At 44.8% G+C, this 14343-nt stretch overlaps 1 protein-coding gene across 4 annotated transcripts in view; it reads right to left on the bottom strand.

Moving 5' to 3' along the window:
* elavl4 (ELAV like neuron-specific RNA binding protein 4) overlaps window positions 1–14343 on the bottom strand; it is a 72355-nt gene that overhangs the window by 24350 nt on the left and 33662 nt on the right. For all 4 annotated transcript variants that reach the window (XM_062394694.1, XM_062394692.1, XM_062394695.1 and 1 more), the window contains exons 3-4: window positions 12682–12928; window positions 840–943 (exon numbers count right to left, since the gene is read on the bottom strand). In XM_062394694.1, the coding sequence (XP_062250678.1) occupies window positions 840–943; window positions 12682–12928 (351 nt within the window). The remainder of the gene's footprint in view (window positions 1–839; window positions 944–12681; window positions 12929–14343) is intronic.

Genomic DNA, 14343 nt, shown 5'->3' on the forward strand with positions numbered 1-14343 from the left:
TACACATAGTAACACATATTTCTCTTCATTAAGTAGACCACAGAAAGGATGCTGAGCTGAACCAAGGCCACCCTCGACAGCGCACACTGCCGAGGGAACGGAGGGATTCCCCTGAGTCTCCTCATTCACAAATACAGCCTAATCCCAGCCTATTAGATTAGATTAGATCAGATTAGATCAGATGACAGAAAGTGAGAATCCCAGGATTACAGCGGAGCAACAGATTACTGCCCAGCTTAAATGCAACAACACAATCCGCCGGCACAGAGCAAAGGGGGGAAAGAGAGCAGAGGAGGAAGAAACCAGATCAGTGAGGTGATTGATATGTTTGTGTAAAACATCTGCAAAACCCCACAAAACAACTCGCAGCTTGTAAGGTTTAATTTTCACTCTTCAAATCGTGTCCGGAGGAGGAGGAGGAGGAGGGACGCTGCAGAGCTGGCAGCCATTTATCTGTCTCGCCGCCGTGACAACCATCACCGAAGCCTGCCCATTAGTCACGCTGTAAAACGCAATAACAGACACGTCAACAGTTCTGGAAAACATGTAATGATTGACGTGTTTCGTGCCTTTTGCTCAGAGATATCTATATAATTTCACCTTTACAATTTGACATTTAGAAAGTAATTAATAATCGGCCGTAGCGATGCGCTTTAAAATGTGTCTCTTTGATTTAGATGGTCTTTTTATTTCCGAGGCTCATGCATATTAATCACGTGTCGCCCTCCAGTATTATTTTGTGGCTTTATGTTCATATCTAACATATATTTAACGATTTCTTTGTGAATCTTTTCTCACTTTTAGTTTAGTTTTTCTTATTTGCACATGGAGACAGTTACCTTGATCGTTTTGGTCTGAAGTCTGAGTCCATTTAACGTGTTGATGGCTTTCTCTGCATCCTTTGGATCAATGTAGTTGACGAAGCCGTAGCCCAGACTCTGTCCTGAAATGGCAGAAAGAGGGAACGTTAACTCAGTTGGATTATTTTGTTTCTTCAGACAAGTCAAGGCAGTTTAACTATTGAAGCACATTTCATACACAGAGGTAGATTCAAGGTGCTGTAGAGGGACATTAAAAGCAACACAGGGATAAAGTTAAATGAAATCAATTTATAATCAGCGCTAAGTAAAAGAGATTCAAAATATCTTTGAGGGGTCATTTCTAGGGGTCATCAGGTAGTTGGTTCCAACTAGAAAGTCTCAAAATCTGAAGGCAGACAGAGAGATGCCTCATTGTAAGAAGAGGAGCATACATATTTCAAATTTAACTAAAAATTTAGTTAAAATTTAGTTACATTTAGACTAATCAGTAATATGTGTGATTTGACCAGGGTTTGATTCCCTGGTACCTCGTCCCTCCTGAATCTGCCGCCCGTGGTCCCGTCTGTGTACACATGCAGCCTCTTGTATATCCTACATATTTCTCTTTACTAAATCTCTTCATCACCACTGGCAAGATCAGTGTGCTTCCTGCTTTGAGCGCCGAGAGTCTTGGTGCGTCCTCAGTCAGCGAAGTGTAAAATTAAAAGCCGGCTCATTTGGCACAATCCAGAATCGCTGTATCCTACATGTGTCCTTTCAGGGACTATTCTCTTTACTTTGTTCGGTTAATATTAAACAAACAGTAAGTAAGTGACAATACAAGAGAAAGATTTGAGTCGACAATAGTAAATATGTTGGCAGTTAAAATCTGGACCTGATATTTCCCTTTGTACTGGGTAGAGAACGTGTCTCAACTGTTTATACTGGCTGCTTGTTATATTGGTGAACGTGGAGCTTGAGGGACGTAAATTCTACTGACGTGTTTGTTTTGCGTTGCTCGAGATAGAACAACTGTCAACGAGTGAATGCCTAAAATATAATGTCATAAACCCCACAAGCCCCGGCAAATAAAATATCAGAGGAAGTACAAACACCATATTTGATAGTGTCTTCGCAGCCGCGGTGGAAAAAGAAGAGAGGAAAAAAAAAATACCACCCCCATTTCCCTCTAAGCTCAAAGTGTCTCAGATAGCACACTCCCTTTGAGTGTGAAGCACGCCTGACATCTCCCAGTGTTTCCCCGACAGATCAAGCCTTTCAGCAGGCGCGGGGACTTAAAGCGGATGCCTCCAGCCATCAGGGCCGTCAGTCGGCTAGTTTTCAGAGCCCTCTCCGCTAACGCCACACACACGAGCACAAAGCATCGCAGTCGGTTTGAGAGGCGCGGCGGCACGCACACATTCACGCTAATGGGAACAGACAGCAGTTAGTCAGAAACAAAGTGAATCACAAAATATTGAGCATGACTGTTTCACAGAGTAAATACATTTGGGCTATGGGTATCAGAGCGCACGGCTCAGCAGCGGGCTGAAGGGCCAGGAGGGACTCGTGGTCCTAACATCAAACAGCTGATGATTTCTCTCTTCTTCTCTCCTCTGGATTAGCTGTGGATTATCAGACGCTCTCTATTGTTAATTAAAAAACCTGCCATTCTGGAGAGACTTGGGCTATTTATAACTAACCCTCCTCTCGTCTCCTCTCCCCCTTCCGCTGTGACTCGCAGCTGACATCAGGTGTTAAGTTGGGCTGTGAAAATGTAACTCACAAGTCTTTTCTGCAGCTTCTCGTCTTGATTAAACGAGACCGTGAAAAATGAAGCGAGAAAATGTGGCAAAAAATAATCTCCTGCGTGAGGTGAAGTAAAACAAGCTTTTAAGTTTAGCTTGCAAACAAACTGAGATGGCCCTCAGACAGTATTCTAAATTACCCATATCCGTATTAATCCGAATGAATATGTCAAATAACTTCCGATGGCAACTGATCATATGTGGATGCAGCATTTCTGAGTGACTGAGTTAAAAAGCGCTGCACACAGCTACACAGGTCAGCAACCGAGCAAAACACCAAGTTGGAGATCTCTTGGTTCATTATGAAACTGTGGCCGGACAAATTAGAATATGTCGGGCCACCTCACTCGATACTTAATGGGAAACACTGCTGGATATATTCAATTAACATTAATGCTCCTCTCAGGCGTTCAGCGTCTCTCCCACCCCCACCTCGCACTCTCCCATCACCTCCCTCACCCCCTCACCCTCACCCTCGACAAGAAATGTGAGGTGCGACAAGAGCAGCCGCCATAAGGTTGGCTGAAAGTGAAGTGTGCCATTGAAAAGCACTCGTGCGGTGCAATCAAAATTGGCTGGCTGGTGCTTAATAGTACCAGGCCACTTAACACTCATGGTGCTAAAACGGGGCCAAAATGGCAGCCATGGCTGGTACTGCTGGAAGGGCGGGCGGTCTTAGTATCCGTGTGGGGTGCGTTCAAGTTAGTATTACAGTGTGGGCACACACACGTGAGTCAGCAATAGATATCATGCATGCAATAAATGCAATGTATGTGCTGTGATTACAACCTTCATGAATGTGGTATTCAGTCTCTGCTATATGTATATGACGGCTGTGTATGTGTGTGTAGGGAGTTTAAGCTGGTATTGGCATATCTGCCTGCCCCCACTTCCCGTCTTCACTCCCTCTTTGGCGTTGCTGAGGTTCCTCCAGGGCTGGAAGCAAGAGGAGGAAGTGGGCTGGCATCATTCCCCAGGTGAGTGGGGGAGTTGAGGAGAGACAGTGGGAGAAACGGCGGGGGGGGGGGGGGGGGGGGGGGGGGGGGGAGAGAGGGAGACATCTGCCTGCAGCTTCAGGAAAGCTCCGGGAGGGAATTCCACCCACCACTTCCAGCCGGCTGAGGAGCAGCTAACAGCAGGGAGCCACCGGCAGACTGCCTGGCTGCTTGGAGTCTGCGCGGAGGGGCGGGAGACGCAACACCAACGCACAACATTGGCAGATGTACACACATGGAAGTAAACATGTAATCACTCAATCACAGAGGTACACACTAACACACACACAAACAAACACAAGGGGTGAATTCCATCTTTGCTGCGGGACAAAGAGGAGTGCTGCCACCGGATCAGTAAACGTGTGATTGTTCGGGAGGTGTGAGGGATTGTGGCTGCTAAACCATTTAGGAAATGTCAACACTATCATATGCATGCCACATATAGGCCAAGTGACGACTGTAAGCAGTTCTCCATCTGTAACATACAGTATGCATGTAGAGACAGCAGGCAGTGTGGTTGGCTCCAGCCTGTCACAACACCTGCCCTGTCCGCCTCAGTACTCCCCAGCAGGATCAACCCTGTATGCAGGCTGCATTTGGATCACTGCATCACAGGGCCCTGCTCTGTTCTGGCTCAGCACACCCCGGTTAAGCACAGATCAGATGCACGTTCAAACTGTTCAGCATTATTTAACCTCGCATGGAATGCAAGGACATAAGGCCAGCTCCGACGGCTCCGCGTGATTAAAACACCAGACAGCACTCATAACCGTGAAGGAGAGACAAAGCTGACTTGATATTGCTAAAGCTGTCAAGATGAAGTCTGTGAAAGTAATTTTCCAGGGTCATATCGCCCATTAAAGTTGTTTCACTCATGTTGAATAATACGGCTGGAGAAAGGCTGTTTCAAACGTGATCATAGGGTTTTGTGATATTGTATTGCTTCATTCAGACATGAACTCAACTTTGGATTTTTCTGATACTTTCCTAAGGAGCTAGACATGTCAGTTGCTCCAGACATCTTCTGAAACCTTTCCTTCATGTCCTGCCTCCTGCCTTCTGCTCCATTTTCCTCATTGTAAACACGTCTGACCTTTTTTGCTGTGTTTTTCATATGTGAAAGGCAAAGTCTGGTAAATGTCCAGTCTAAATTTTCCAGAGATCTTCCAGAGGAAACCAGAATCGACCAGTTGAAACGACACTTTGCCTGAGAGGATTTTACAGACAGACGCAGCCTCCTGATATTTTATATGAAAGTAAAATGACTTAAGGAAGTGCTGAGTCTGAGGCAATACAGAGAGGACATTAAAAATGCATGATAAATAGCCTCTAATGGGGTTGTAGCTAACTAAAATTAGCCTTGTGCTGATCAATTAGTTTAATGGATACATTAACTTATATATATTTTAATTGTCAATTAAAAGCAAGAACCCAAATGATGCATTGCTCTTCATAATGGCCATTTAATGAGGGTGGATATTCGTTTGCCTTTGATTCGTCGGCTGCTCACAGTGTCACTCCTGCAAATTCTATAGCGGTTGTAAAGACTCGAGGAAACGCTCCGCAGCAGCGGAAACAGACCTTTAAATAAAAAGTGATGTATACTTAATGATTGCAGAGGTCTTGTAATTAAAAACATCCCCAAATGGGATTCATGTGAAGTAGCTTTACTAAAGATATCAGACAATATGGGTAAAATATGTGCAAATTTACAAATTATTAATCAAATAGATTATAGGTATAGGTTCCTTTACAATGCAGTCCTTTATCATGGGGGGGGGGGGGGGGGGGCAGACCCCTTGTACTTTCTAACATTGTTTGTACAGGGAGATAGTTTGTATGCTTCAGTGCTAAAATCACTGTTATTTCTAGTGAGCTGCTCTTGTTGGTGAGGCGTTATGTCGACGCCATTATTTGTGTCCTGACAAGCAGCAGGTTGCCCAATGTGCGAGATGAGAAAGTGACTTGGACACACACAAATCACACGTCAATACGCACAAACAAAAGCAAAATAGATGCATTCACACATGGCTACACTGAATCTACAGGCATATAATCAAGATAAACATATTTACGTGCATATGTACAGTACGTCCGACACTGTGAGGCACACGGGGAATTACACAAATCACTTACGATACGGTGCACATAGTAAGAGACTCCAGCTGCATAGTGCCCGTCATTATTTTGTGCCTTTTTGCTGCATTATGTGACTAAGAGCCATGTTCGGCAGAGATGAAAGCATCTCCGTCTCCTGCTATCATCAGGCGAGGCTCGACACACGGCCGCCTCTTTGATCTGGAGTGATAGCTACCGAATGAAACACACGGCAGAAAGAAGCTTCCATTTTATTATGTTCCCCCGCTGCCATCTATTGTTCTTAACACTCTGCTCTGAGAAGTGTGTAAGCTATTAGTCAAAAAGTTAATTTGAACTACTGACACTGTGTTGTCAAAACAGATATTATAATGTTGTAGTTGGAGCAGAGGCATTCTGCTGGCAACTTGTTCAAATTCCATTTTTTTTTATTTTATATAATAATCTCTTTGTCTATTGTTCCTGTGTAGTTTCAAAATTTACCATAAAAGAACTTTGTCTCGTCAATGCTGCTCAACAAATGGTGAAATATTTGTGTGAATTCTAGACAGTCTGACAAGATGATGATAAAAAGATAACATCTGTGTGACGGGACTAAGGGACCTTTAAAGGCTATCTATTAAACATTTGTCCTCGTTCCAAAAAGTCCCACACGCCGTCAGCAGTGGGCTCTGCCTGGCTGTCATGTGGAAGTCATGGGAGGGGGGGGCGCTTCGGATGGGGGGATGAGGGGGAGTTGCAAAAACGCTGGGATCATCTGAGCTATGACTTGGTGACGCTAACACACCTTGAGAGGACCGGCGTCCTCTCCCTGGGTACAGGCAAATCCGTTCAGTCAGTCTTAAATTTAGCAGCAGTTAAAACGACTCAGAGGGGGAGAGATTGTCTTTTTGAAATTTGTCAAAACCTAAAGGAGGGTCAGCTCCTTTAAGGTTAGGAGTGAGTTTGCAGAAAAGATGAACGGCGAGGGACCTAAAGACTACAGTGCCTCGACTATGAGTGGCGTTGGGGTGAATCATATGGCGTGCGTTGAGCCCGTTTAAATAACAAAATTCATAAACAGAGCAACGTCCCCCGCACACGCACATACTGTGGATCCCTCTCCTACTCACTCAACACAATTTTCACTCCTGGGTTGCCAAGGTAGCAGCCACTGTTTCAGTCAGGAGGCTCCCACTCTCAGTTCCCAAGGCTGCTTCCACCAACACACACCTATAGGTACACACCTGCCCACGTACAAGCTCAGGGACACACGCAGACTCACACACAAACACACAGACTCACACACACGTAAACCGCCCCTTCGTGGTGACTCCCTGAGCCTCGAGGCCGATGGACTGCAGCCTGCAGTGTGTGGGCTGCTCGGCTCTGCAGCTGAGGAAAACAGGCTGACAGACAGAGGAGCCCCTTCAGGACTCGACTGTCACATCAGGACTCGCTGCACCTGCTCGGTCTCCCTGTGAGAGCAACAGAGAGTGACCGGGCCAGCAGGACCTCAGCCATCCACCCCCCCCCAGCCCCGCGGCACACACGCCGGAGACAAAGGGACCTTCCGGCTCTCTCGTGCCCATTTACAGTGCACTCAGAGTTGAAGGTTGCAAGGTGAGGAGCCAGCCCCGAGGCCCGTTCCGCCTCTGGTTCTGAGGCCGGCACAGGGGGACACCTGCAACCTCTGCATCCTATTAAAAGGGCACACGGAGAGGAATGAGAGTGGACAGACGCGAGTCGGAAGTGAGGGTCATGGGAGGAGCAGTGCTCTTAGGATGTCCAATTCTGGGTCCTGAGCAGAGGGACTGGGAGGAGATTGAAGGAGGAGAAGTGGGTGGAGGTGTTATGAGAATAGAGACAGGACATTATTGGGACCTGGGACTCTGAAACTTTAATGTGTATCTGTCTGCCTGGGTCTGCACTCCTGAGGCCGGGAGCTCTCGTAATACCTGGCTTTAGAGATGTCAAATCCTTTTTTTCATCTCTATCCCTGTCAGCTTTGTTCACGCTATCTTCAACTTTCCGCCCATGTCGCTGTTTCGATTAACGCAGCCCGTGTGAGAGACACACACAGCACCAGGCTTCGCTCAGCACGATTTTGGTAATATAAAAAAAAAAAACTATGGAATTGTTTGTCACAACACAGAACAACATTTCTTTTATGTTGTTAAGCTGTTGTCGTGGAGGAAGAAAATTAGTCTCAGTTTTGTTCCCATCACTCCGGTAATGATGTGAAAAGTTCAAAGAGAATCAGCTTTGCTCATGTGCGTGTCGTCAATGTATATTTTTGAAGCAACAAGGAGCTGTGGGTAAACTGCGGTTTATATGGTGAATATTTGATCTGCTCCTCTTTCCACTGACAGACCTTGTTTGGGAGCTAAGCTCCGCTCATCTGTCCTTGCAGATCAGGGTTAGATGCATATTTTATGTTGGCAATACTTGTGGGTGCACTTGATGTTCCATAACCAAAATGGAACGACAGTGAAACTAATGGAAGGGTGTTGGCCTACCCACAGGGAAGTGCACGCGGAGCAGCTAAATCCAGCAAACCCCAGATGTTTTTTTGCACCTAGAGTTTGTGTCTCAGACGGACCGGTCCTTACGTAAGAGGCGGGTTCACAGCGAGCTTCTCACACGGCACCGAAGCTGCTGTCTGTCAGAGGTGCACCAGCTTGAACTGCTCCACAGCTGACATCACAGTCCATCTATTTTTCATGGCCAACATCTGCTTGGCTTGCTACATTGTCACTATGATTAGCATCAGCTCCCCTGATTCCATGTATGAAGCCAACACATGGAAGGTGACTAGGGTGGCGTGCACAAAAGGCTCCAGTCAGTCTGCTTGCGGATGAATTCTTTACAGGCTTTGATACAGAGGTGAAAATAATTTCATCCGTATACACGAGAAAAACAGAGGATGCTGCTACCGCTATTAAAAGGCAGTAGAGTTTGACAGTCTGCAAATGTTGTGACTACCTGAGGAAAAAGTAACACGGGCGCGTGGCCGCTCATAAACATGCTGAACTGTTTATAATCAACAAGCAAGTAAAATATCTTGTTTCTCCCCAGAGAAGAAGGCTAGAGAGATTTTAGCTGTTAACTGTTACTGGTTTGTCTAATTAAATGTGTGGGTGTATGTCAATAGACATTTGATGAATAAAAATACTGAAAGAGCTGAATGCCTGTATCCTCGACAAAAGAAAATCCAAGAAATATGGACAGGGAATGAAAATGTATATTTATACAAGGTGAAACTGTTTGCTAGATCATGCAGGGTGGTTGTGATAGTTGTATAAGAAGTTACTAATTCAAATTACAGAATTTCAATTTGTAATGATAGTAGAAATAGCATTCAATGGACTTGCTAAGTAAATGGTAACTAATTCATTATATTACTAAGAATGGATGTTATAATATGTATAATATTTTTTTAACAGACCTGATGTTATGAATTGAAAAGCCCTGTAGATGATTACATTGACTATTTTTAACTTGTTGGCACTAGTGATGAAGAAGATCTGTTCAGGTCGATTAAAGTTAATATCGATCTTATGATGTTATTATAGACCATACCCAGGTTGTGTTTCCTTCTTTGATCGCGCTGATCCATTGTTTTCAAAAGTTTATTATAATACAAGAAAACAATTATTATCCGATAGGTGCCTTAGCTAATTAAATGTATATATTATATTATGCTTATACTTATTTTGCATGCATGCTAAATAGAAATCTACTAATTCCCTCCTCCCAAACTATAAACACTTCCCTCCCAAATGTTGTCACTTCTTGTTGCAGCACGAAGAGCAACATTTTCTCCTCCTGCATGTCATTATGAAAACAAATGCACTCATTTCCCCAGCAGAAATGCAGCTGACGCAGAATAATAATCCAGAAAAATGACTTACTAACAAGGATCAGTCAATTCCATTTCTGCGTGTGTGTGTGTGTGTGTGTGTGTGCATACGCCTGTGTGTATGGGCTTGTGTGTAGATGTTAGTGAGCAGCTGATCCCGTATATCGTAAGGTCCACATTCATTCTTCACTGTGGACATTGTGTGTTTTCACTAACATCTCAGTGACGAGTAGCAGCTCTCAGTGCTGCTCAGGATCTGGGCTCTCAGACAGGCACTATTCAGCTTTAAGACGTGTTTTGCTTCCTTCTAACAGAAAGAAAAGCCATCAACATAAAGCACTGTAACTGTAGCTGTCAGTAGTGCACCGTATATCAAAGACATTACGCAGCTGAGGTAAGCACTAGTAAATGTTGTGCTGTCTGTGCCCGGAATGCAGACGCACGCATGTAAAAAGCTTCTACAGTGTACTAACTGTTAATTCCGCCTTAATGCTTTGAGTATATCTTGTCTTTAGGAGGCAGGAAACTCACAGGTGGAGGTCTGGAGCTTAGGCGCGAGTGAATGTGGGCTGCAGCAAGGTGCGTGTGAGCTAGCCTTAAATAAAAGATCAACCTGCGTGTCCCCGGGGTGTTATGAGAGCACCAGGCAGAAGTGGTTGTGCAAACAGGCAGGAAGGTGAGGCAAGCAGGCAGACGTGTGGGGAGCGAGAAAGACACCCAGAGGTAGCTTTAGTACCAGCCGAAGTCAGGCAGGGTGACAGACGGAGCAGGGGCGTCTGCTCCTGCCCGCCACCCGCCCGAGCCTCACGCCATGCCGGCGTCCCCGGAGCTGACAGGAGCAAGTACACAGGAAGCAGAGAGGACGGCGAGGACCTGTCCGTCTGTGCTAGCTCAGAAAAAAGGCTTGTGTGCTCACACCCTGTCACCGAATGCACCTTCGCCAAGACGCCAACACTGATGGGATACAGATCGTCAAATACAAACAAACATGGGGATGAAAGCTTTGCTGAGGATTAATGATTTTAAATAAAAAGGCTAAAACAACAGCGCCATTCAACGCAACAAAGATAACCTTGTTGGCACGAATCAGTGATGAGCGTAATCCTTCATCCTTGTAAAGATGAAATATTGAAGCTATTTTTCCAACTGAATATTTCATCAAAATTCTCCAAATTTATTTCTATTCTTAAACTTTGTTCAATACTTCCTGTGCTCCTCTCGCTGCATAACAGAATATGAAGACACAAAGGCAGCGGGGCCTTATTGTTCCCGTCAATATGAATAAATTGTAGCTACAGAACACTAACTATCCTCCAGACATGTTCAAAGGCTCCGTTCTGAAATCTCACGTTGGTGAAAAAAAAATATCGTTCCTCTCTCTCTCTCTCTCTCTCTCTCTCTCTCTCGATCTCGACTTACTCAGACATCCTGACAATTGATTGTTCTTACATCGCTGTGCAGATATTCGTGACAGACAAGAAAAGTGTACAGGTTTATGTATCAGCCTCATAATAATGCGTTCTCTATTCTCTTCCCACCATACCTCTCTTTTAATGCTCTCTCTTTCTACCCCCACCCCAAAAAAAGAAAACTGGCTTGGCCTGGTAATGATTTGGATGACTGTGAGACAGCATGAAGCCTCTTGGCGTTTCCTGCCGGAGAGGAAGAGATCTGTGCTTTGTTCGCCCTAAAAGTCGGCACGAGGAAACTGCACCCATGGGAGAGCGAGACAGGTATTCACCAAGAGGGGGGGGGGGGGGGGGGGGGGAGGATGTATTTATAACCTTTTTTGCGCTGATGCTAAGTCATTAGAGAGACCTTGTAGTGCTATGCAGAGAGCTACCCTAAGTGGCTTTTAGAAGTGAGCGTACACACAGTCCCTGTTTATGGCCTGAGCAGGTTTACACCGATTCTGCTTCTTTTCTTTTTTTTTTAAGTCTCCCCAAATATCCGGCGGTTTCTCGCGGCTGCTTGGCAAGTCGCACTTAAAGGGGAAAATCGGCTGGAGAGAACATGGTGATGGAGATGATGGTGCCATGTGCTATCACAGTGTTATTTTTGTTCACACCGTGCTCCATTATCCCGGCGTCTCTAACCCTCAGGCTCCATTTCGTGGCTCATTATGGAGGAAGAGGAGGATGGTTCTAAAGAGGAATCGTAGAGCTGCTGAAATACACTTCAAAGACAGAGAGACCAGGAGACGACAGGGGGTCGCGGGGCCAGTGGCCATCTTTGTTTTACAGTCACCACCATGGGGCCTTTCTTAACTTAACCCACAACTAAACTTAATCTGAACAAACTAACACTGTCATGGGAAATCTACTTCTGTGGTTATATATCGGTGTAAGTGCATGTTTACTCTCCTTGCCTTGCTTTGTCTTTCCGCTCTCCGCGAATGGCTCGATGATCTCGACTGCCTGCCCGCCTGTCTGGTGCTCTTTAATGAGATTATCAGGAGAAGAGTGTCAGTAAGTAGGATCTAAAACGAAAGCCATTATGGAGCATTATCACAGAGCTGCAACACCCCCCCCCCCCCACCACCCACCCCCACCCCGATCCATCTGCTATATGGCCACCCACACAGCCACTATGCCCAGATTACAGCCACGATTAGCAACACGAAGTGCTGCTTAATTTAAACACCTCTGGAGAACATGTGGCACTTTGGTGCATTGCTGAGTCGCAGCCATCGAACACTCTCCGAGGGCAGAGATGTGTTTCTCCTTGTGTAAGACACTTCTTTAAATGATTCCTCTGAAGCAACTTTAGCTTGAACTGGCATCATACCATTGCCCTGGAAAAGGTGCAGTGTCAATGTCTAGGCTGCCAATCACAGATTAGCTATATTCATTTGTGTAATCTACCAGCCCTGTCTTTAAGTCGGCACAAGAGTTGCGAAATCAGAGATAATGAAGTGGCTCTAAGGCGGCTTCAGCCCATGGGCAAGCAAACTTGTTTTTTAAAGGTGCATTAGTTGAGCCAGCTCTGAACCAGCACTAGCACTCTGTTCACTATGGTGGAAAAAGGCTGAATGATATCGTACCTCAAATTATAATGTGGCTGAGCAGATACATTTTTTCAGGTCATAAAAAAGAAGATATCTTGTGGTAACAGTAGCAGCGACACCAGAACACATTTACCTGTGATTTTGTCGCGAACCAGCTTGCAGGACTCGATCTCGCCGATGCTGCCGAACAGGCTGCGGAACTCCTCCTGGGTCATGTTCTGGGGCAGGTAGTTGACGATGAGGTTGGTCTTGCTGTCGTCGTTTGTGGGGCCGGTCTGCATGGGCGAGGGGCAGCCACGGCTGTTGGTGGTCGGCCCGTTGGCCGTGTTGCCTCCTCCGCTGGGGCCGTTTGTCACTGCAGCCTCCATGTTACTGATGATCTGGAGAAGAGGAGAGGTTGGGAGAGGCAAGGAGAGGGAGGAAGGAGAAAAGGAGGGAAAAGCTTTCATTATTATTTCTGGGCTGTTTTTAGTAAACAGGCACAATGAAGATGTATTTAAGCAAACTAGACTCTTCACAAAGTTATTTTTCTAAAAAACAAGATTTTTGTTGCATTTAGTTCAACAATCTGGAGCAAAAGTACCTTTAAAATCAGGTAGCTTTATTTTCATGTATTTTATTGACAATTTTGTAAATTCGAACTTTGAAATTCTGAATGAAAACAGTAAAAAATTTGAAAAAAATAAAAAAATAAATATATATAAATATATATATATATATATATATATCAAGTAATATTATTATCATATTGACTATTAGTCATTTTTAGGAATTGCATTTTTTTTATTTATGTGACTAGCAATGCTGTCACCAAATATTACCTCTTGTGTCGCAGTGTCACACATCATCAACTAGTAATCAACACATTGAAACATGAATAAACCCTAATATGGAAACACACAGACACTGTACACATTATGACACGTGTCTAGACATTGAGAACAACAACTAACACCGGACACAGACATGATAGACGACTGAATATTTAGAAAGACTAATAAGAGCGTGGCCACATCTGCCTGTGATCCCTACTGGGGCTTGTGGGCCGGGACAGAGACGAGGGCAGCCCCTACGGCTCACAAGCCTGATGCTGCTGCTGTGACAGGGAGAAGTTTCTGTTTTCGTATATATCTGTTTTTCACAGAGCACCTCAGGATCAAAGTGTTCACGAAGGAACAGCGAGCCTGGTGTGAGTGAGAGGAAACAGCGGGGGGGAAAAGAAGGTGCGATGGAGCCAGAGTTAAAAGTTGGAGGAGGAAGGACGAGGTTGCACTTTGCTATTTCTGCCAGAGCACCTTGGTTCATATTTAATACAAATGCGTATTCAGAGTGAACATTATTCTCCGATGATTGAAAGTGTGAAGTGAAATATTCATACATTTGCATAAAAAAACACATTCGTTTGATCAACTTAATGGCTTCTGTTGCGTGAATGTGTGTGAGGTGAGAAAAAAAAGGAGTCGACACAACTGAGTCTTATCCCTAAATGGTGGAAAGAAAAAACAGGAAAGAAGATGGCGGCAGTAAAGCCTCGCGAGCATCATTCTGTCTCGATGCTTTACTGTCAGACTGTAAACTAACTGCTGACATGTTGGTTAACATCTTTTCAATATCCTCCACGTCTCTCCCTGCATTTATATATAAGATCTGTATCATATTAAAATTGGAGCTCGACCGATACAATTTCAGATACAATTTTCAGGAGTTATTGGTATCGGCGTTTATAGTTTTATTTCAAAGAATAAGCGGTGCTGAAAATATGTGATTAACATTTGCACAATGCATAAACAGTTTG

Source organism: Platichthys flesus, chromosome 9, assembly GCF_949316205.1.
Source record: "Platichthys flesus chromosome 9, fPlaFle2.1, whole genome shotgun sequence".
Taxonomy (NCBI): domain Eukaryota; kingdom Metazoa; phylum Chordata; class Actinopteri; order Pleuronectiformes; family Pleuronectidae; genus Platichthys; species Platichthys flesus.